The 25,407-nt window shown below is 46.5% G+C and overlaps 1 protein-coding gene across 2 annotated transcripts in view; it reads right to left on the minus strand.

Annotated features, from left to right (window-relative positions):
- Positions 1–224: 224 nt before the first annotated feature.
- LOC118385848 (low-density lipoprotein receptor-related protein 8-like) overlaps positions 225–25,407 on the minus strand; it is a 413,768-nt gene continuing 388,585 nt past the window's right edge. Inside the window, exons 15-19 of one of the 2 annotated variants that reach the window (XM_052462856.1) lie at positions 23,519–23,671; positions 22,060–22,374; positions 10,677–10,745; positions 2,285–2,457; positions 225–803 (exon numbers count right to left, since the gene is read on the minus strand). In XM_052462856.1, the coding sequence (XP_052318816.1) occupies positions 765–803; positions 2,285–2,457; positions 10,677–10,745; positions 22,060–22,374; positions 23,519–23,671 (749 nt within the window). In that variant the 3' untranslated portion in view covers positions 225–764. Of the gene's footprint in view, positions 2,458–10,676; positions 10,746–22,059; positions 22,375–23,518; positions 23,672–25,407 lie in introns of both variants that reach the window. The other variant, XM_052462855.1, reaches the window with a different exon arrangement.

Here is a 25,407-nt window from a genome sequence, read left to right on the forward strand (position 1 = left end):
CACCAAATCTTCCTAGTTTAAAAAACGTCCTCTGACCCCCATCCCACCCCGTCCCTTCCCCCTGGTCATTATCTAGTAACTTTTGTGTACCTCTGGGTGCCAGCAGTGCAGATTACCCATAATCCTCCCTTACCCGAGTTCTGCCCTGCTGCTTTTTCCTGTGGCGCTGCCCTCTGGCACGCCCCTCCCCCCACACAAAATACCCCCCAATATCCCCATCCCTACACTCATTCCACTTGGCTCTAGCCATGCGTAGCCTATCCTCAGTGGCACAGGCCTGGCCCGATCATATTTTCACCAGCAAACACAAACAATAAATAAAGTCAAAACAAAATAATAATTAAATACAGCTGGCCATTCCCCTGTTGCTGGCACAGTACAGTAGTCCAATCAGGGAGAACCAGCCTCTATTTACATGTGCACTGATGGGCAATGAGGTTAGTCATCAGTAAGACATACAGTAGCATTCAGCACTACATCTAACTACAGGAACTACCTAACTAACGAGGGGCTAAGAGAAGAGCAGAGGACAGCGCAGTAGTAACTAGTAGTAAAGTAGTAGGACATTACAGTTAGGTGTAAGAGAGAGAGAGGATGTGTTTTAGAGACACGAGTTGGGGGGTACACATATAAGTAAAATATACCCCCCCCCGTCCTTGGGGGGTTAGGGTACTGTATGAGCAGGTTCTCTCTCTGTGCCCCCCTCCTCTGCAGTGTGGTCACCCCGGGATATGGAGGGACGGGGCGGAGACACGGCGTGCCGCTCAGGGGAGTCCGTCATCCTCCAGACTGAGCGCCACGCGCTGCAGAGAGCAGATAAAACAACGTTACCACAGTGTCTGTGTGTGTGTCTGTGTGTTTGTGTGTGTGTCTGTGTGTCTGTGTGTGTGTCTGTGTGTTTGTGTGTGTGTTTGTGTGTCTGTGTGTTTGTGTGTGTGTCTGTGTGTCTGTGTGTTTGTGTGTGTGTCTGTGTGTCTGTGTGTTTGTGTGTGTGTCTGTGTGTTTGTGTGTGTGTCTGTGTGTTTCTGTGTGTGTCTGTGTGTCAGTGTGTGTTTGAAGGAGAGCTGAAAGGGAGACTGAGACAGAGAGGACCAGAAAGATAAAGAGGGAGAGAACTAAAAGTGAGAGAAAGAGAGCAACATAGAGACAGGGCTAAAGAGAGAAGCTCTCCTTAATGCAGATCCCACTCCTCCTCTCATCCCTCTATCCTCAGCACACTGATTTGGCAGTGATGTGGGGAGAGCTGCAAGGGCGTACAGAGATCCACCTCAGGACATTCTGATGTCTCTATCTAACTGAAACACCATGAAGAGAGGAGAGGAGGAGAGAGGATGGAGGGGAGAAGAGAGGAGAAAACAGGAAAGGAGAAGAGGAGATAGGAGAGGAGAGAGGAGAAGAGGGAAAGCCCAGGTGTAATCTTGTTTCCTCCCCCACTACCCATTCTTAAGAGGAGGTGGTATTCAACATGACCTCTCAGCACAGCACTGTAGCATACCAGGTGTGTATGTGTATAAACTACCCCTCTCTCCCTCTGTTCTACCACGCCACGACAGCAATGCGTGTCACCATGCAAACTGATCCCAGCGCTAACCCCTCCCACCACTGTCTTGTTCATGTTTACCAGCAGATCTCTGTTTAAGATACCTTACAAGTACACCGCTAGAAAAACTAAACGCTCATGCAGAGAAATATATCATTAAAAACAAGAATAATCAGGAATAAATGAATATGATTAAAGATTGTCCCGTCATCTAAGGTGCTGTTTCTGTTCTGGTTACTGTTCCCCTTTTGCCTAATTTACACTCCAAAGGGGAATGAGCAGGTTTGACACTCCCTTCACTAAGTCTTCATAGAGGAGAGAGTAAAGCTACAACCGAGGACGCTGTGCCTCCCTAACGCACAACGACAACACATTGACACACTGTCAAAACACAGAATGTGGAGATGGATAGAGACCCAATAGACTATATGATGAATGAAGGTGAAGATAATGTGGTGGTGGGCTGGTGATGAAGGGCTCAACATCTGTGTTTGACCAAGGAAGTTTTTGGAATGATTTTGTGACTTAAGTGTGTGTGTGTGTGAGGATGTAAGCCTGTCCCTGTCTTGGAGACTCTCCCACCCCCACACACTCCAACCCTCTCTCTATCTCCAAGTCCCACCCCATCTCATCTCATTTGCCGGTGGGATGCATGGGAGCCCCCGAGTACCAATGGGAGTTGCTGTCTGTGATCCCGCCCCCCAGGGGCAGGGCTAGGAATGGCTGGTGAGCGCTGCCACTCACAGCGGGGTAGACGTGGCCGATAGACTCTCCAGTACGACCGATGTGAATCTCGTCATCGTCGTCCTCCGTGGTCTTACGGTAGACAGGGTTGTCGAAGTTCATACTCTTGGTGTTCTTCCGGCGCCAGTTACACCAGATCAGGTATCCGGCGGTGCAGAGCAGGCCGATGATCACTGTGGCAAGGATAGGAACTGCATGTATGAAACACAGCGACACACACGGCGACACACACACGGCGACACACACACGGCGACACACACACGGCGACACACACACGGCGGGAGCGTTAACACGGCCAGGGGAGACAGAGCGGTGCTTTAGCATACAAACACATCCTAGTATCACCACACATAGCAAATGACAATGAACACACACACACACACACACACACGCACACACACACACACACTCTTTAAAACTCACATACACACAAATATACCCATGTAAATGCACACAGAAGCAAGCACACCCAATCCCAAGCCCACACACACATAGTCACACACACTCGTGCATGGCACATGTACAACCAAACCACACACACGCGCTTGCATATTGTAGCCTACACACAAGTTCAAAACATGGCTGGGTATAGTGGTATTCCAGGAAAAGGAAATGGGGGCTGGGGAGGAGGGTATATGTCTGGCTTCTCCGCTCAGCTTTGGCTGGCGTTCCCAGCCGTAATTTCCCCCATCAGACGTGGAGTGGCGGTATTCCCATGGAAGACCCAGACTAATTGGTCTATTATGGGGGGCACTGGAGACTCCTCTATGATTAAGGGCCTGAACCCCCAGAAATCCCTTTGTTCTTATGTAAACACTCAATTAAGATGTTCTCAATCAGACTTTCCTCTCCAAATAGCTTGGATCTGAAGATCTCCAGCAATATCGAGGGAGAATTAACCATGGAAATAATTATTGAGAGATACACTGCATGGCCAAAAGTATGTGGACACCCCTTCAAATTAGGGTATTTGGCTATTTCAGCCACACTCGTTGCGGACAGGTGTATAAAATTGAGCACACGGCCATGCAATCTCCATAGACAAACATTGCCAGTAGAATGGCCTTACTGAAGAGCTCAGTGGCGGACGAATCTGGGTTTGGCGGATGCCAGGAGAACGCTACCTGCCCCAATGCATAGTTCCAACTGTAAAGTTTGGTGGAGGAGGTTCAGGATAGGCCCCTTAGTTCCAGTGAAGGGAAATCTTAATGCTACAGCATACAATGACATTCTAGACGATTCTGTGCTTCCAACTTTGTGCCAACAATTTGGAGAAGGCCCTTTCCTGTTTCAGCATGCACATAGTGAGGTGGATATAGAAATGGTTTGTCAAGATCGGTGTGGAATAAATTGACTGGCCTGCGTAGAGCCCTGACCTCAACCCCATCGAACACCTTTGGGATGAATTGGAACGCCGACTGCGAGCCAAACTTAATCACCCAACATCAGTGCCCGACCTGACTAATGATCTTGTAGCTGAATGGACGCATGTTCCCGCAGCAATGTTCCAACATCTAGTGGAAAGCCTTCCCAGAAGAGTGGAGGCTGTTATTACAGCAATGTTCCAACATCTAGTGGAAATCATTCCCAGAAGAGTGGAGGCTGTAATAAATGCAATGTTCCAACATCTAGTAGAAAGCCTTCCCAGAAGAGTGGAGGCTGTAATAAATGCAATGTTCCAACATCTAGTAGAAAGCCTTCCCAGAAGAGTGGAGGCTGTAATACATGCAATGTTCCAACATCTAGTGGAAAGCCTTCCCAGAACAGTGGAGGCTGTTATTACAGCAATGTTCCAACATCTAGTAGAAAGCCTTCCCAGAAGAGTGGAGGCTGTAATAAATGCAATGTTCCAACATCTAGTGGAAAGCCTTCCCAGAAGAGTGGAAGCTGTTATAGCAGCAAAGGGGGACCAACTCCATATTAATGCCCAGGATTTTGGAATGAGATGTTGGAATTTGTCCACATACTTTTGTCCATATAGTGTATGAAAGGGGGAATGATGGAGAGAGGAGTGGGGGAGAATATTACCTATGAAATGAACCATTGAGAGATATGAAAGTGGGAACGGAGGGTGGGAAGGAAGGAGGGGTGGATGGGAAAAATAGTAGGATGTATTTAATGGGCCGGAGTTAGGGATATCTCATTTTAAAGACTCAATTATTGACAGAATGTATGCTAGAGCAAGGTCATTTACACATTATGCCGATCGCCAGTCAATTCAGACATTATTATAGAGCTGTATCAGTGTTCGCGATCTTAAGGTCTATATCCTGTAATATGTGATAACATGGGAAATATGCAAATCTGACTTAAGGGCGGGTTAATCCCTGATGTTATTTTGATGAGCTCTTGATCTACATTTACAGTAATGTTTTTACAACTGACAGGCCTATGTGTTCACATGGGCTGTTATGATATGCTTGAGCAACACCTGAATGTGAATTTCCAGAATCTCCCATAAGTGTTGAATTGGGTTGAGATCTGGTGACTGAGACACACACACACACTAGAGATTTCAAGTTTTCATAACAATTGGAAATCAGTGTTTTTGGACACCGATTTGGCCGATTTTATTGTTATTATATATATATTTTTTTTTACACCATTATTTCATCTTTATTTAAGTCAGTTAAGAACACATTCTTATTTTCAACGGCGGCCTAGGAACGGTGGGTTAACTGCCTTGTTCATGGGCAGAACGACAGATTTTCACCTTGTCAGCTTGGGGGATTCAATCTTGCAACCTTACAGTTAACTAGTCCAACGCTCTAACCACCTGATTACATTGCACTCCACAAGGAGACTGCCTGTTACGCGAATGCAGTAAGCCAAGGTGAGTTGCTAGCTAGAATTAAACTTATCTTATAAAAAGCAATCCATCAATCAATCATAATCACTAGTTAACTACACATGGTTGATGATATTACTAGTTTATCTAGTGTGTCCTGCGTTGCATATAATCGATGCGGTGCGTATCATTTCTCCAACATGTACCTAACCATAAACATCAATGCCTTTCTTAAAATCAATACACAGAAGTATATATTTTTAAACCTGCATATTTAGCTAAAAGAAATCCAGGTTAGCAGGCAATATTAACCAGGTGAAATTGTGTCACTTCTCTTGCGTTCATTGCACGCAGAGTCAGGGTATATGCAACAGTTTGAGACGCCTAATTTGCCAGAATTTTACGTAATTATGACATAACATTGAAGGTTGTGCAACGTAACAGGAATATTTAGACTTATGGATGCCACCCGTTAGATAAAATACGGAACGGTTCCGTATTTCACTGAAAGAATAAACGTCATGTTCTCGAGATGATAGTTTCCGGATTCGGCCATATTAATGACCTCAGCCTCGTATTTCCGTGTGTTATCATGTTATAAGAGCAGTCTGACTGAGCGATGGTAGGCACCAGCAGGCTCGTAAGCGTTCATTCAAACAGCACTTTTGTGCGTTTGCCAGCAGCTGTTTATGACTTCAAGCCTATCAATTCCCGTGATTAGGCTGGTGTAAACAATGTCAAATGGCTAGCTACTTAGCGGGGTGCGCGCTAATAGCGTTTCAAACATCACTCGCTTTGAGACTTAGAGTGGTTGTTCCCCTTGCTCTGCATGGGTAACGATGCCTCGAGGGTGGCTGTTGTCGATGTGTTCCTGGTTCGAGCCCAGGTAGGAGCGAGGAGAGGGACGGAAGCTATACTGTTACACTGGCAATACTAAAGTGCCTATAAGAACATCCAATAGTCAAAGGTTAATGAAATACAAATGGTATAGAGAGAAATAGTCCTATAATCCTTATAATAACTACAACCTAAAACTTCTTACCTGGGAATATTGGAGACTCCTGTTAAAAGGAACCACCAGCTTTCATATGTTCTTCTGAGCAAGGAACTTAAACGTTAGCTTTCTTACATAGCACATATTGCACTTTTACTTTCTTCTCCAACACTTTGTTTTTGCATTATTTAAACCAAATTGAACATGTTTCATTATTTATTTGAGGCTAAATAGATGTTATTGATGTATTATATTAAGTTAAAATAAGTGTTCATTCATTATTGTTGTAATTGTCATTATTACAAATATAAAAATATAAAACATATAATCGATATCGGCATTGAAAAATCATAATCGGTCGATCTCTAAAACACGCACGCACGCACGCACGCACACACACACACACTCACACACACGCACGCACGCACACGCACACACTCACGCACACTCACGCACGCACACACACACACACACCCTATGCTCCTTTGAGACTCTCCTCTTTCAAAGTCACTGAGATCTCTTCTTCCAGCCATGGTAGACAGTTTATTTTTACAATCGCTAGGACCCATTTCTCAATGCTTAGGTCACTTTTTCAAAACTCTTCACACAGTGAGCACAATAGCAGTCTATGTGGGCTAAACTGTGGATCATTTTGAATTGCTTTGGGACAAAATGCATTCAATGACATTTTCAAATTACATCTTTCAAATTTCATGATTTTTTCTCTCACTCAGACACAACCACCACCAAAACGCTATGTACCTACAGGCCAATTTGCACATGTTTACATACTCTTTTCAAAACTGTTAAACTTAAGTTCAAAACCTAACATAACACAACATTTAATAAGACAGCCATTTGCTCCATTTCTACAGTAATACCGTATTGAAATATATTCCACATCTAAAACATGAAATACTATCAAAACAATGAGACCAACCACAGCTGATTCCCATTGTAGATGAACATCTACCCAGGTGTAGGTCTTTCAATGTCATTACCATCTATACAACAGGGGACAACTGAGGAATAATGCTGTACTGTAATGTAAACATGGACCAAGCCAGAGATAGAGAAGTGGCTGACAGAGGAAGAAGAGTGGCTGGGAGAGGAAGAACAGTGGCTGGGAGAGGAAGAAGAGTGGCTGGGAGAGGAAGAAGAGTGGCTGGGAGAGGAAGAAGAGTGGCTGGGAGAGGAAGAAGAGTGGCTGGGAGAGGAAGAAGAGTGGCTGGGAGAGGAAGAAGAGTGGCTGGGAGAGGAAGAAGAGTGGCTGGGAGAGGAAGAAGAGTGGCTTGGAGAGGAAGAAGAGTGGCTGGGAGAGGGAGAGGAGTACGTATGAGTGGTGGAAGAAGACTGAGAGGAAGATCAAGAGCTGTAGTCTCAGATGAGATTAGAGCTACTATAATTGATCATATAATAAATCATGGTCTATCAATGAGAGAGGCTGGTCTGAGTGTGCAGCCAAATCTGCAACATTCAACACTGGCATCTATTGTGAGAAATTTCCGGCAAAACAACTGGTAAGATGTGCATTCTGCATGTGCATCTGACTGAACTGCACATTACACAAGTCAATTGAGCAAAGCCTCCAAACCCACTTGTGTGTAATTGTTTTTGTATTTCTGCTTAGGACCCAACGGTTACCTCACACAGGTGGGAGAGGCAGGATTTTCACTGCTGTGCAGGAAACTGCAATCAATGATATGGTCATCAAAAACAATGGCATAAAACTCACAGAGATTCTGGACAGTGTTGGCAGACAACATTACATTTGGAAATATTGACAATGTAAGCATATCAACTATAACATCACATCAGGATGAAGCAGGTGTCCCCTTTGACAGGAACCGATGTGTCCATGTAAGGTGACTATAAAATACAGAACTGGTTTTGAAATAAACCAAACAGGGCAGAGACACACTGTGGCATGTTTTTAGGTATAATGTAAATTACCGTAGTAGCCTAACTCTTATGTTGTCGTGTGGATTTATTTTAGAGAGTCATGGAGATTGAAGCCAGGCAAACACCCCACATATTCATCTTTGTGGGTGAGGCTGGTTTCAACTTGGCCAAAACACGGCAGCGAGGAAGGAATGTGATTGGGGAAACGAGCCACAGTGGATGTCCCGGGCCAGAGGGGTGGATGTCCCGGGCCAGAGGGGTGGATGTCCCGGGCCAGAGGGGTGGATGTCCCGGGCCAGAGGGGTGGATGTCCCGGGCCAGAGGGGTGGATGTCCCGGGCCAGAGGGGACAACATCACAATGTCTGCTGCAATATCCTCTGATGGATTTCTGTTACACAAACCACTAATTGGGCCATACAACACCGAGCGTCTCATTACGTTCCTGGATGACCTCTATGGAAGGGTTGGGTCATACAACACCGAGCGTCTCATTACGTTCCTGGATGACCTCTATGGAAGGGTTGTGCCAGGTGAGGACAGCGTTGCAGTGGGGCAAAATAGACCAACGTTTGTAATTGTATGGGACAATGTGGCACCAGTCCCATGCAGTCACAGAGTGGTTTGCAGCCCATCCCAGGATGGTGTCACTTTTCCTCCCACCTTACTCTCCATTCCTCACCCTCATAGAGGAATTATGTTCCTCCCACCTTATTCTCCATTCCTCACCCCCATAGAGGAATTATGTTCCTCCCACCTTACTCTCCATTCCTCATCCTCATAGAGGAATTATGTTCCTCCCACCTTACTCTCCATTCCTCACCCTCATAGAGGAATTATGTTCCTCCCACCTTACTCTCCATTCCTCACCCCCATAGAGGAATTATGTTCCTCCCACCTTACTCTCCATTCCTCACCCTCATAGAGGAATTATGTTCCTCCCACCTTATTCTCCATTCCTCACCCCCATAGAGGAATTATGTTCCTCCCACCTTACTCTCCATTCCTCATCCTCATAGAGGAATTATGTTCCTCCCACCTTACTCTCCATTCCTCACCCTCATAGAGGAATTATGTTCCTCCCACCTTACTCTCCATTCCTCACCCCCATAGAGGAATTATGTTCCTCCCACCTTACTCTCCATTCCTCACCCTCATAGAGGAATTATGTTCCTCCCACCTTACTCTCCATTCCTCACCCCCATAGAGGAATTATGTTCCTCCCACCTTACTCTCCATTCCTCACCCTCATAGAGGAATTATGTTCCTCCCACCTTTCCATTCCTCACCCTCATAGAGGAAGTATGTTCCTCCCACCTTACTCTCCATTCCTCAACCCCATAGAGGAATTATGTTCCTCCCACCTTACTCTCCATTCCTCAACCTCATAGAGGAATTATGTTCCTCCCACCTTACTCTCCATTCCTCAACCCCATAGAGGAATTATGTTCCTCCCACCTTACTCTCCATTCCTCACCCTCATAGAGGAATTATGTTCCTCCCACCTTACTCTCCATTCCTCAACCCCATAGAGGAATGATGTTCCTCCCACCTTACTCTCCATTCCTCAACCCCATAGAGGAATGATATTCCTCATGGAGGTGGAAGATTTATGACCACCATCCACATGATCAAATGTCCCTCCAGGACGCAATGAATGCTAGATGCCTGGACATATCTGCAGAAGATTGCCCAGGGTGGACCAGGCATGCCAAAATATTCTTTCCTAGGTGTATTGCCCAAGATGACATAAGATGTGATGTGGATGAGAACCTGTGGCAAAATGCAGAAGACCAAGTTGACTACCATTGCTACTGTATCTGTATCAGTAGATGGTGTATATACAAATTATTGTATTTTGGAATCACTCAATGCCAAAAAATGACATTAAACACATTGAAGCATATTGCATCATGTCGGATTAATTCCTGTAACATATACTGCAGTGAATTCTAAACAGTAGAGAGGTGTCATTCTTGTTCTGTAAAGACATTTTACAGAAGAAAACATTGTGTAATGCTACCTGTTGTTAGTGTTTTTTAGGTCATTGTTTTATGAGTGACAACGTGTACTTGTTGGGTGACAACCTTTGCTAGTGTTATGGAAGCATGAGTTGATTTGAGACAAGTATGAAGTGTTTTCGTAGTTTTAGTGCATTTTGGATGTGAAATTAACTGCTGTGCCAAGCTGAAAGTTGGTTAAGAAAACTGTGTGAAAAGTTTTGAAAAAGTGACCTAAATAATATAATAATAATAATATAATAATATATGCCATTTAGCTGACGCTTTTATCCAAAGCGACTTACAGTCATGTGTGCATACATTCTACATATGGGTGGTCCCGGGAATCGAACCCACTACCCTGGCGTTACAAGCGCCATGCTCTACCAACTGAGCCACAGAAGGACCACCCATAAATATTGAGAAATGGGTCCTAGCGATTGTAAAAACCTGCAATTGCTTAATTAAGTCAGGAACCACATCTGTGTGGAATCACCTGCTTTAAAATACTTTGGGTCCCTCATTTACTCAAATGTTTCCTTTATTTTGGCAGTTATTTGTACATTCCTGTCACACATTACACACATAAACAAAGAACACAGGGGAGACAAAGACAGAAGCAGAGACAGAAGCAGAGACAGAAGCAGAGACAGACAGAGAAGCGGGAAGAAGCAGACCGGCATTATATGATACAGTAGACTGGTACTCACCTATAGGAATCACTATACCCAAAACCGCCACTGTTATGTTGTTACCCAGAAGGTAGTGGTCATTCCCAGCTGAGAGAGAGACAGCGAGAGGGGGAGGAAAAGAGAAAGAGAGGAGGGAGAGAGAGAGAGAGAGAGACAGCGAGAGGGGGAGGAAAAGAGAAAGAGAGGAGGGAGAGAGAGAGAGAGACAGCGAGAGGGGGAGGAAAAGAGAAAGAGAGGAGGGAGAGAGAGAGAGACAGTGAGGGGGGGGAAGAGAAAGAGAGAGGGGGAGAGAGAGAGAGAGAGAGAGAGAGAGAGAGACAGTGAGGGGGGAAGAGAAAGAGAGAGGGGGAGAGAGAGAGAGAGAGAGCGAGAGGGGGAGGAAAAGAGAAAGAGAGGAGGGAGAGAGAGAGAGACAGTGAGGGGGAAGAGAAAGAGATAGGGGGAGAGAGAGAGAGAGACAGTGAGGGGGGAAGAGAAAGAGAGAGGGGGAGAGAGAGAGAGAGACAGTGAGAGGGGGAGGAAAAGAGAAAGAAAGAGGGGGAGGGAGAGAGAGCGAGAGGGGGAGGAAAAGAGAAAGAGAGAGAGGGGGAGAGAGAGAGACAGCGAGAGGGGGAGGAAAAGAGAAAGAAAGAGGGGGAGGGAGAGAGAGCGAGAGGGGGAGGAAAAGAGAAAGAGAGGGGGAGGGAGAGACAGCGGGGGGGAGAGAGAGAGGGGAGGGAGAGAGAGAGAGACAGCGAGGGGGAGAAAAAGAGAAAGAGAGAGGGGGGAGGGAGAGAGAGAGAGAGACAGCGAGAGGGGGAGAAAAAGAGAAAGAGAGGGGGGAGAGAGAGAGACAGCGAGAGGGGGAGGAAAAGAGAAAGAGAGGGGGAGGGAGAGAGAGCGAGAGGGGGAGGAAAAGAGAAAGAGAGAGGGGGGAGGGAAAGAGAGAGAGAGAGAGAGAGAGAGAGAGAGAGAGGGGGGGAGGAAAAGAGAAAGAGAGAGGGGGAGGGAGAGAGAGCGAGAGGGGGAGGAAAAGAGAAAGAGAGAGGGGGAGGGAGAGAGAGAGAGAGAGCGAGAGGGGGAGGAAAAGAGAAAGAGAGAGTGGGGAGGGAAAGAGAGAGAGCGAGAGGGGGAGGAAAAGAGAAAGAGTAGAGGGGGAGGGAGAGAGAGAGAGAGCGAGAGGGGGAGGAAAATAGAAAGAGAGGGGGGGAGAGAAAGAGAGAGAGAGAGCGAGAGGGGGAGGGAAAGAGAAAGAGAGAGTGGGGAGGGAAAGAGAGAGAGCGAGAGGGGGAGGAAAATAGAAAGAGAGGGGGGAGAGAGAGACAGCGAGAGGGGGAGGAAAAGATAAATAGAGAGGGGGGAGGGAAAGAGCGAGAGGGGGAGGAAAAGAGAAAGAGAGAGGGGGGAGGGAACGAGAAAGAGAGAGGGGGGAGGGAAAGAGAAAGAGAGAGGGGGGAGGCAAAGAGAAAGAGAGAGGGGGGAGGGAAAGAGAGAGAGACAGTGAGAGGGGGAGGAAAAGAGAAAGAGAGAGGGGGGAGGGAGAAAGAGAGAGAGACAGCGAGAGGGGGAGGAAAAGAGAAAGAGAGAGGGGGAGGGAGAGAGAGAGAGACAGCGAGAGGGGGAGGAAAGAGAAAGAGAGGGGGTGGTAAGAGAGAGAGACAGGGAGAGGGGGAGGAAAGAGAAAGAGAGAGGGGAGAGGGAAAGAGGGAAAGAGAGAGAGAGAGCGAGAGGGGGAGGAAAAGAGAAAGAGAGAGGTGGGAGGGAAAGAGAGAGAGAGAGAGAGAGATAGTGAGAGGGGGAGGAAAAGAGAAAGAGAGAGGGGGGAGGGAGAGAGAGAGAGCGAGAGGGGGAGGAAAAGAGAAAGAGGGGGGGAAAGAGAGAGAGACAGCGAGAGGGGGAGGAAAGAGAAAGAGAGAGGGGGGAGGGAAAGAGAGAGAGAGAGAGATAGTGAGAGGGGGAGGAAAAGAGAAAGAGAGAGGGGAGAGAGAGACAGCGAGGGGGAGAAAAAGAGAAAGAGAGCGGGGAGAGGGAGAGAGAGAGAGAGAGAGAGAGAGAGAGAGAGAGGGGGGAGGAAAAGAGAAAGAGAGGAGGGAGGGAGAGAGAGAGAGAGCAGAATGACAAAAAGAAGAATAAAGAGAAAGACAAAGTGTTAAGAAGAAAGTGAGACACAGTTAAAGGCCCACTGCAGTGCAAAACATAATTTTCCTGTGTTGTGTATATATATTTCCACAAAATTGTGAAATTGTAAAAACAATGATAATACTGTTTCAGTGTAAGAGCTGTTTTGGTGGGATGGCGTTTTGGCCTGCCTGGCAACAACACCAGGCGATATAAGTTAATAGAACAATAACAAAGAGAGTTTCAAACCTCTCTGCCAATAACAGCTTGTCTTCAGGTTACAATCCCTCCCATTAAGCTCGTCCAATTAGGCCACTCACTCAAACTACTCTCAGACAGTCCTATCAAAATTCTTGCTTGAGAAATTGCTCTTTGCTAAGAAGCTATTTTAGTAAATGTTTTATCATTACTTATTTAATACCCAGAGATGATTTGATATTGAGAAAAATCAAATGCATTGGGCCTTTAAACACCTCTCCTTCTTCCTGCCATTCTCTCTGCTAGAGGCCATGCCTCCTTCCTCCTGCCATTCTCTCTGCTAGAGGCCATGCCTCCTTCCTCCTGCCATTCTCTCTGCTAGAGGCCATGCCTCCTTCTTCCTGCCATTCTCTCTGCTAGAGGCCATGCCTCCTTCCTCCTGCCATTCTCTCTGCAAGAGGCCGTACCCTCCTTCCTCCTGCCATTCTCTCTGCTAGAGGCCATGCCTCCTTCCTCCTGCCATTCTCTCTGCTAGAGGCCGTACCCTCCTTCCTCCTGCCATTCTCTCTGCTAGAGGCCGTACCCTCCTTCTTCCTGCCATTCTCTCTGCTAGAGGCCATGCCCTCCTTCTTCCTGCCATTCTCTCTGCTAGAGGCCGTACCCTCCTTCTTCCTGCCATTCTCTCTGCTAGAGGCCGTACCCTCCTTCCTCCTGCCATTCTCTCTGCTAGAGGCCGTACCCTCCTTCTTCCTGCCATTCTCTCTGCTAGAGGCCGTACCCTCCTTCCTCCTGCCATTCTCTCTACTAGAGGCCGTACCCTCCTTCTTCCTGCCATTCTCTCTGCTAGAGGCCGTACCCTCCTTCTTCCTGCCATTCTCTCTGCTAGAGGCCGTACCCTCCTTCTTCCTGCCATTCTCTCTACTACATTTACATTTACATTTAAGTCATTTAGCAGACGCTCTTATCCAGAGCGACTTACAAATTGGTGCATTCACCTTATAACATGGGAGAGTACTGGGTGCTTTACCATCACCAGGGCTATATGAGAGAGTACTGGGTGCTTTACCATCACCAGGGCTATATGGGAGAGTACTGGGTGCTCTATCACCTGGGCTATATGGGAGAGTACTGGGTGCTTTACCATCACCTGGGCTATATGGGAGAGTACTGGGTGCTCTATCACCTGGGCTATATGGGAGAGTACTGGGTGCTTTACCATCACCAGGGCTATATGAGAGAGTACTGGGTGCTTTACCATCACCAGGGCTATATGGGAGAGTACTGGGTGCTCTATCACCTGGGCTATATGGGAGAGTACTGGGTGCTTTACCATCACCTGGGCTATATGGGAGAGTACTGGGTGCTCTATCACCTGGGCTATATGGGAGAGTACTGGGTGCTTTATCATCACCTCGGCTATATGGGAGAGTACTGGGTGCTTTATCATCACCTGGGCTATATGGGAGAGTACTGGGTGCTTTACCATCACCAGGGCTATATGGGAGAGTACTGGGTGCTCTATCACCTGGGCTATATGGGAGAGTACTGGGTGCTTTACCATCACCTGGGCTATATGGGAGAGTACTGGGTGCTCTATCACCTGGGCTATATGGGAGAGTACTGGGTGCTTTATCATCACCTCGGCTATATGGGAGAGTACTGGGTGCTTTATCATCACCTGGGCTATATGGGAGAGTACTGGGTGCTCTATCACCTGGGCTATATGGGAGAGTACTGGGTGCTTTACCATCACCTGGGCTATATACATTTACATTTACATTTAAGTCATTTAGCAGACGCTCTTATCCAGAGCGACTTACAAATTGGTATGGGAGAGTACTGGGTGCTTTACCATCACCAGGGCTATATGGGAGAGTACTGGGTGCTCTATCACCTGGGCTATATGGGAGAGTACTGGGTGCTTTACCATCACCTGGGCTATATGGGAGAGTACTGGGTGCTCTATCACCTGGGCTATATGGGAGAGTACTGGGTGCTTTATCATCACCTGGGCTATATGGGAGAGTACTGGGTGCTTTATCATCACCTCGGCTATATGGGAGAGTACTGGGTGCTTTATCACCTGGGCTATATGGGAGAGTACTGGGTGCTTTATCATCACCTCGGCTATATGGGAGAGTACTGGGTGCTTTATCATCACCTGGGCTATATGGGAGAGTACTGGGTGCTTTACCATCACCTGGGCTATATGGGAGAGTACTGGGTGCTCTATCGCCTGGGCTATATGGGAGAGTAATGGGTGCTTTACCATCACCTGGGCTATATGGGAGAGTACTGGGTGCTTTACCATCACCTGGGCTATATGGGAGAGTACTGGGTGCTTTACCATCACCTGGGCTATATGGGAGAGTACTGGGTGCTTTATCATCACCTGGGCTATATGGGAGAGTACTGGGTGCTCTATCGCCTGGGCTATATAGGAGAGTAATGGGTGCTTTACCATCACCTCGGCTATATGGGAGAGTACTGGGTGCTGTACCATCACCAGGGCTATATGGGAGAGTACTGGGTGCTCTATCACCTGGGCTATATGGGAGAGTACTGGGTGCTTTACCATCACCTGGGCTATATGGGAGAGTACTGGGTGCTCTATCACCTAGGCTATATGGGAGAGTACTGGGTGCTCTATCACCTGGGCTATATGGGAGAGTACTGGGTGCTTTACCATCACCTGGGCTATATGGGAGAGTACTGGGTGCTCTATCGCCTGGGCTATATGGGAGAGTAATGGGTGCTTTACCATCACCTGTGCTATATGGGAGAGTACTGGGTGCTTTATCATCACCTGGGCTATATGGGAGAGTACTGGGTGCTTTACCATCACCTGGGCTATATGGGAGAGTACTGGGTGCTCTATCGCCTGGGCTATATGGGAGAGTAATGGGTGCTTTACCATCACCTGGGCTATATGGGAGAGTACTGGGTGCTTTACCATCACCTGGGCTATATGGGAGAGTACTGGGTGCTTTACCATCACCTGGGCTATATGGGAGAGTACTGGGTGCTTTATCATCACCTGGGCTATATGGGAGAGTACTGGGTGCTCTATCGCCTGGGCTATATAGGAGAGTAATGGGTGCTTTACCATCACCTCGGCTATATGGGAGAGTACTGGGTGCTGTACCATCACCAGGGCTATATGGGAGAGTACTGGGTGCTCTATCACCTGGGCTATATGGGAGAGTACTGGGTGCTTTACCATCACCTGGGCTATATGGGAGAGTACTGGGTGCTCTATCACCTAGGCTATATGGGAGAGTACTGGGTGCTCTATCACCTGGGCTATATGGGAGAGTACTGGGTGCTTTACCATCACCTGGGCTATATGGGAGAGTACTGGGTGCTCTATCGCCTGGGCTATATGGGAGAGTAATGGGTGCTTTACCATCACCTGTGCTATATGGGAGAGTACTGGGTGCTTTACCATCACCTGGGTTATATGGGAGAGTACTGGGTGCTTTACCATCACCTGGGCTATATAGGAGAGTACTGGGTGCTCTATCACCTGGGCTATATGGGAGAGTACTGGGTGCTTTATCATCACCTCAGCTATGTGGGAGAGTACTGGGTGCTTTACCATCACCTGGGCTATATGGGAGAGTAATGGGTTCTTTACCATCACCTGGGCTATATGGGAGAGTAATGGGTGCTTTACCATCACCTGGGCTATATGGTAGAGTACTGGGTGCTCTATCACCTGGGCTGTATGGGAGAGTACTGGGTGCTTTATCATCACCTGGGCTATATGGGAGAGTACTGGATGCTTTATCAGCACCTGGGCTATATGGGAGAGTACTGGGTGCTCTATCACCTGGGCTATATGGGAGAGTACTGGTGGCTTTATCATCACCTGGGCTATATGGAAGAGTACTGGGTGCTCTATCACCTGGGCTATATGGGAGAGTACTGGTGGCTTTATCATCACCTGGGCTATATGGAAGAGTACTGGGTGCTCTATCACCTGGGCTATATGGGAGAGTACTGGGTGCTTTACCATCACCTGGGCTATATGGGAGAGTACTGGGTGCTGTGTATAACTGTGATAACTATATATATACAGTATATAACTGTGTATAACTGTGATAACTATATATATATATAACTGTGAGTGTCTTCATCCAGGGTGTGTGAGTACAGTGGTTTATCTATTCTGCTGCTATTCTTTGTCTGTCAAGCACACAGATCTGAAAAAGCTTCCAGCATAAACATTTTATATTGTTACAACTATCATCACAACTGTCTTTTCTGTCCGAAAACATCATTTAAAATAAACACTTTAAATTGAAGTATTATTTATGACACTACACACTGTCTGTCATTACACGCTGTCTGTCATTACACACTACACACTGTCTGTCATTACACACTGTCTGTCATTACACACTACACACTGTCTGTCATTACACACTACACACTGTCTGTCATTACACACTGTCTGTCATTACACACTACACACTGTCTGTCATCACACACTACACACTGTCTGTCATTACACGCTGTCTGTCATTACACACTACACACTGTCTGTCATTACACACTACACACTGTCTGTCATTACACACTGTCTGTCATTACACACTACACACTGTCTGTCATTACACACTGTCTGTCATTACACACTACACGCTGTCTGTCATTACACACTACACACTGTCTGTCATTACACACTACACACTGTCTGTCACTACACACTGTCTGTCATCACACACTACACACTGTCTGTCATTACACACTACACACTGTCTGTCACTACACACTGTCTGTCATCACACACTACACACTGTCTGTCATTACACACTACACACTGTCTGTCATTACACACTACACACTGTCTGTCACTACACACTGTCTGTCATCACACACTACACACTGTCTGTCATTACACGCTGTCTGTCATTACACACTACACACTGTCTGTCACTACACACTGTCTGTCATCACACACTACACACTGTCTGTCACTACACACTGTCTGTCGTCACACACTACACACTGTCTGTCATTACACGCTGTCTGTCATTACACACTACACACTGTCTGTCACTACACACTGTCTGTCATTACACACTGTCTGTCATCACACACTACACACTGTCTGTCATTACACGCTGTCTGTCATTACACACTACACACTGTCTGTCATTACACACTACACACTGTCTGTCATTACACACTGTCTGTCATTACACACTACACACTGTCTGTCATTACACACTGTCTGTCATTACACACTACACGCTGTCTGTCATTACACACTACACACTGTCTGTCATTACACACTACACACTGTCTGTCATTACACACTGTCTGTCATTACACACTACACACTGTCTGTCACTACACACTGTCTGTCATCACACACTACACACTGTCTGTCATTACACACTACACACTGTCTGTCATTACACACTACACACTGTCTGTCACTACACACTGTCTGTCATCACACACTACACACTGTCTGTCATTACACGCTGTCTGTCATTACACACTACACACTGTCTGTCACTACACACTGTCTGTCATCACACACTACACACTGTCTGTCACTACACACTGTCTGTCGTCACACACTACACACTGTCTGTCATTACACGCTGTCTGTCATTACACACTACACACTGTCTGTCATTACACACTGTCTGTCATCACACACTACACACTGTCTGTCATTACACGCTGTCTGTCATTACACACTACACACTGTCTGTCACTACACACTGTCTGTCATCACACACTACACACTGTCTGTCATTGCACGCTGTCTGTCATTACACACTACACACTGTCTGTCATCACACACTCCACACTGTCTGTCATTACAAACTCACACTGTCTGTCATTACACACTGTCTGTCATTACACACTACACACTGTCTGGCATTACACACTGTCTGTCATTACACACTACACACTGTCTGTCATTACACACTATACACTGTCTGTCATCACACAGTCCCGCTGTCTTTCATTACACACTACACACTGTCTGTCATTACACACTCCACACTGTCTGTCATTACACACTGTCTGTAATTATACACTGTCTGTCACTACACACTGTCTGTCATTACACACTGTCTGTCACTACACACTGTCTGTCATTACACACTGTCTGTCATTACAAACTCACACTGTCTGTCATTACACACTGTCTGTAATTATACACTGTCTGTCACTACACACTGTCTGTCATTACACACTGTCTGTCACTACACACTGTCTGTCACCACACACTACACACTGTCTGGAATTATAAACTCACACTGTCTGTCATTACAAACTCACACTGTCTGTCATTACACACTCACACTGTCTGTCATTACACACTCACACAGTCTGTCATTACACACTCACACAGTCTGTCATTACACACTCACACTGTCTGTCATCACACACTACACACTGTCTGTCATCACACACTACAAACTGTCTGTCATCACACACTACACACTGTCTGTCATTACATGCTGTCTGTAATTATACACTGTCTGTCACTACACACTGTCTGTCATTACACACTGTCTGTCACCACACACTACACACTGTCTGGCATTATAAACTCACACTGTCTGTCATTACAAACTCACACTGTCTGTCATTACACACTCACACTGTCTGTCATTACACACTCACACAGTCTGTCATTACACACTCACACAGTCTGTCATTACACACTCACACTGTCTGTCATCACACACTACACACTGTCTGTCATCACACACTACAAACTGTCTGTCATCACACACTACACACTGTCTGTCATTACATGCTGTCTGTCATTATAAACTCACACTGTCTGTCATTACAAACTCACACTGTCTGTCATTACAAACTCACACTGTCTGTCATTACACACTACACGCTGTCTGTCATTACACACTACACACTGTCTGTTATCACACACTACACACTGTCTGTCATTACATACCGTCTGTCATTATAAACTCACACTGTCTGTCATTACACACTACACGCTGTCTGTTATCACACACTACACACTGTCTGTCATTACATACCGTCTGTCATTATAAACTCACACTGTCTGTCATTACACACTACACGCTGTCTGTTATCACACACTACACACTGTCTGTCATTACATACTGTCTGTCATTACACACTACACGCTGTCTGTCATTACACACTACACGCTGTCTGTTATCACACACTACACACTGTCTGTCATTACATACCGTCTGTCATTATAAACTCACACTGTCTGTCATTACAAACTCACACTGTCTGTCATTACAAACTCACACTGTCTGTCATCACACACTACACACTGTCTGTCATTACACACTACACGCTGTCTGTCATTACACACCACACGCTGTCTGTTATTACACACTACACGCTGTCTGTTATTACACATTACACGCTGTCTGTTATCACACACTACACACTGTCTGTCATCACACACTACACACTGTCTGTCATTACACGCTGTCTGTCATTACACACCACACACTGTCTGTCATTACACACTGTCTGTTATCACACACTACACACTGTCTGTCATTACACGCTGTCTGTCATTACACACTACACACTGTCTGTCACTACACACTGTCTGTCATTACACACTACACACTGTTTGTCATTACACGCTGTCTGTCATTACACACTACACACTGTCTGGCATTACACACTGTCTGTCATCACACACTACACACTGTTTGTCATTACACGCTGTCTGTCATTACACACTACACACTGTCTGGCATTACACACTACACACTGTCTGTCATCACACACTCCCACTGTCTTTCATTACAAACTCACACTGTCTGTCATTACACACTACACACTGTCTGTCATTACACGCTGTCTGTCATTACACACCACACACTGTCTGTCATTACACACTGTCTGTTATCACACACTACACACTGTCTGTCATCACACACTACACACTGTCTGTCATCACACACTACACACTGTCTGTCATTACACGCTGTCTGTCATTACACACCACACACTGTCTGTCATTACACACTGTCTGTTATCACACACTACACACTGTCTGTCATCACACACTACACACTGTTTGTCATTACACGCTGTCTGTTATCACACACTACACGCTGTCTGTCATTACACACTACACACTGTCTGTCATCACACACTCCCACTGTCTTTCATTACAAACTCACACTGTCTGTCATTACACACTGTCTGTCATTACACACTACACACTGTCTGTCATCACACACTACACACTGTCTGTCATTACACACTACACACTGTCTGTCATCACACACTACACACTGTCTGTCATTACACACTACACACTGTCTGGCATTACACACTACACACTGTCTGTCATTACACACTACACACTGTCTGTCATTACAAATTCACACTGTCTGTCATTACACACTGTCTGTCATCACACACTACACACTGTCTGTCATTACACACTACACACTGTCTGTCATTACACACTACACACTGTCTGGCATTACACACTACACACTGTCTGTCATTACACACTACACACTGTCTGTCATTACAAATTCACACTGTCTGTCATTACACACTGTCTGTCATTACAAACTCACACTGTCTGTCATTACACACTGTCTGTCATTATACACTGTCTGTCACTACAAACTGTCTGTCATTACACACTGTCTGTCACTACACACTGTCTGTCACTACACACTGTCTGTCACTACACACTGTCTGTCATTACACACTGTCTGTCATTACACACTGTCTGTCACTACAAACTGTCTGTCACTACAAACTGTCTGTCATTACACACTGTCTGTCACTACACACTGTCTGTCACTACACACTGTCTGTCACTACACACTGTCTGTCATTACACACTGTCTGTCACTACACACTGTCTGTCATTACACACTGCCTGTCTTTACACACTCACACTGTCTGTCATTACACACTGTCTGTCATTACAAACTCACACGGTATGTCATTGCACACTCACACTGTCTGTCATTACACACTCACACTGTCTGTCATTACACACTGTCTGTCATGGGAGAGTGTGTACCTCAGCACTAAGGTACATTGTACAAGACACATTTTGATACACAGTCTGAAAGCCACTTACAGTGGTGGGAGAGGTTAGCGTTCTCTCTCTGGATGTTGTTGGGCAGTAGAGGGGGTGTGGAAGTGGGCCAGGGCCCCGAGGTGGAGGGAGGGGTCCTCCACGAAGCTGTTGTTCTGGGGGGAGGAGGAGGGGAGGATGTCGAAGGAACTGCGGTCGACCGTGTGGCTGTGGTTGGTTCTGTAGTGGTGGAGGTGGTTTTAGTAGCATCTGTGGTTGGATTGGTAGTTGTGGTTGCTGAGGTGGTGGTTGTGGTAGGAGTTGTAGTGGTAGTGCTGGTGGCTGTGGTCGGAGCTGATGTGGTTGTCTTGGGTTTGACTGCAAGGAGAGAAGAGATCAAACAGAGATACTAGAGTTATCAGGCTGGCAGATCAACTGACAGCACAGACAAGTCTTTCCTTGTAAACAGACAGCGAGCGCTCCAGAACAGACAGCGAGCGCTCCAGAACAGACAGCGAGCGCTCCAGAACAGACAGCGAGCGCTCCATAGTTTACATGGACAGACATCAACAGAAGTGGGTCTGAACTACTCAAAACTGAACTACTCAAAACTGAACTACTCAAAACTGCCTTCTCTGCACTTAAAGCCATAACATGCTTGTAGAGCACAGACAGAGGGAATACATCCGTTTGAAGTTATTCAGTTTCTATTTATTCTGAGTGAGTGAGAGTGTGTACACCCTCCCCTTTCTGGTACAGAGGATCTGCAGTGCAGGCAGGCTGCCTGGTGGCCTGTGTTCATCCCTCATCCCTCTCTCTTTCTGGGGACAGCACTGCGACAACCCACCTGTGTACCTCCAGACACAGAGTCTCCAGAGGGAAGAGAGGACAAGAATGGAACAGCCATACAATAGACACAGAGCGTTCCCAAGGGAGGACAGGACAGGAATGGAACAGCCAGAGAGATAATGGAGGTCATTATAGGGCTCAGATTGACAGTGAGCAAGGGCTAATTGAGAATGAGATTAATTGGCAAGTGGAACATTGAAATGGATCTGTTATCGTGTGGGAGAGGAGTCAAATGGGAAAGAGTGTAACGTTTTAAACAGTTTACCTACGGCACAGTGGGGAAGGGAAAGGGTGTAACACGTTTTAAACAGTTTACCTACGGCACAGTGGGGAAGGGAAAGGGTGTAACACGTTTTAAACAGTTTACCTACGGCACAGTGGGGAAGGGAAAGGGTGTAACACGTTTTAAACAGTTTACCTACGGCACAGTGGGGAAGGGAAAGGGTGTAACACGTTTGAAACAGTTTACCTACGGCACAGTGGGGAAGGGAAAGGGTGTAACACATTTTAAACAGTTTACCTACGGCACAGTGGGGAAGGGAAAGGGTGTAACACGTTTGAAACAGTTTACCTACGGCACAGTGGGGAAGGGAAAGGGTGTAACACGTTTGAAACAGTTTACCTACGGCAAGGTGGGGAAGGGAAAGGGTGTAACACGTTTGAAACAGTTTACCTATGGCACATCGTCTCATGCCTGGTCCCAGCTCCATGCCGTCCGGGCAGGCACAGGTGTACTTGGGGGAGTGGTCAGTGATCTGGGGGGCTTTAAGACACAGGTACTCACAGCCCCCGTTAGGTAGACTGCCCATGTTACAGCTGTCTGGAGCTAGACAGGAAGAGACAACAGAGACATATCACACAGTAATACGACTGTCAGGCACTCAACATGTATTCATAATACTCATTGACTAAATATTATTGTTCCTGTACAAAGACATGGTTGGAAAGCCTCTCTATGTTTCCTAAAATAAGATGAAATATTACGTCCAAAAGCTAGCAGTGCTAAGGTACATAACAGAACATCTCCCTTCCCTCCTTCTAACCATAAAAGGCTGCACACACCTCGTTAGGTCTAAAACTGACTTTAAAATGCCTCCCGTTCTCCAAACTGTGCTTCCAGGAACTAGAGAAACAGCTTTTATGTCCCCAACTCTGCAGAGGAGATGGGGGGGAGGAGGCCGATACTAAGGAATGGGATATGTGCTGTTATACAAGAGGATGTTGTAAACACTGCAGAGATGTTGCAATACTCCTCTTCCCTCAGTTCTTCTGGAGATAGGCGTACCACTACCACAGAAACTCAGCTTCAAAGTTCAGCTCACACTGACAAAGAAAATAAGACAAAAAGAAAAGCTGAGAAGGAAAACAAATAAAAGTCTTCCTGAAATGTGTAGATTTAAAAAAGCCTTAGAACAGGATGTGATCTTAGAACAGGATATGGAAATAGAACCATTTAAAATCAAACCCGATTTGTAGGTGAATGATCTTTTGTTATGTGTTATGAAAATAGTTCTTCTTACACGAGAGAGAGAGTGAGAGAGAGACAGAGAGTGAGAGAGAGAGAGAGGGAGACAGAGAGAGAGAGAGAGAGACAGAGGGAGAGAGAGAGAGACAGAGAGAGAGAGAGAGAGAGAGAGAGAGACAGAGGGAGAGAGACAGAGAGTGAGACAGAGGGAGAGAGACAGAGAGAGAGAGAGAGAGAGAGAGAGAGAGAGAGAGAGAGAGAGAGAGAGAGAGAGAGAGAGAGAGAGACAGAGGGAGAGAGACAGAGAGTGAGAGAGAGAGAGAGAGAGAGAGAGAGAGAGAGAGAGAGAGTGAGAGAGAGAGAGAGAGAGAGAGAGAGAGAGAGAGAGAGAGAGAGAGACAGCTAGAGACTGACAGAGAGACAGCTAGAGAGACTGACAGAGAGGGAGAGACTGACAGAGAGACAGCTGGAGAGACTGACGGAGAGACAGCTAGAGAGGCTGACAGAGAGACAGCTAGAGAGACTGACAGAGAGACAGCTAGAGACTGACAGAGAGACAGCTAGAGAGACTGACAGAGAGGGAGAGACTGACAGAGAGACATCTAGAGAGGCTGACAGAGAGACAGCTAGAGAGACTGTCAGAGAGACAGTGAGAGAGACTGACAGAGAGGGAGAGACTGACCGAGAGACAGCTAGAGAGGCTGACAGAGAGACAGCTAGAGAGACTGACAGAGAGACAGCTAGAGAGACTGACAGAGAGACAGCTAGAGAGGCTGACAGAGAGACAGCCAGAGAGGCTGACAGAGAGACAGCTAGAGAGACTGACAGAGAGACAGCTAGAGAGACTGACAGAGAGGGAGACTGGCAGAGAGATAGCTAGAGAGGCTGACAGAGAGACAGCGAGAGAGACTGACAGAGAGGGAGAGACTGACAGAGAGACAGCTAGAGAGGCTGACAGAGAGACAGCTAGAGAGACTGACAGAGACAGCTAGAGAGACTGACAGAGAGACAGCTAGAGAGGCTGACAGAGAGGGAGAGACTGACAGAGAGACAGCTAGAGAGGCTGACAGAGAGGGAGAGGCTGACAGAGAGACAGC

This window comes from Oncorhynchus keta, chromosome 1 (assembly GCF_023373465.1).
Source record: "Oncorhynchus keta strain PuntledgeMale-10-30-2019 chromosome 1, Oket_V2, whole genome shotgun sequence".
NCBI classification, from domain to species: Eukaryota; Metazoa; Chordata; class Actinopteri; order Salmoniformes; family Salmonidae; genus Oncorhynchus; species Oncorhynchus keta.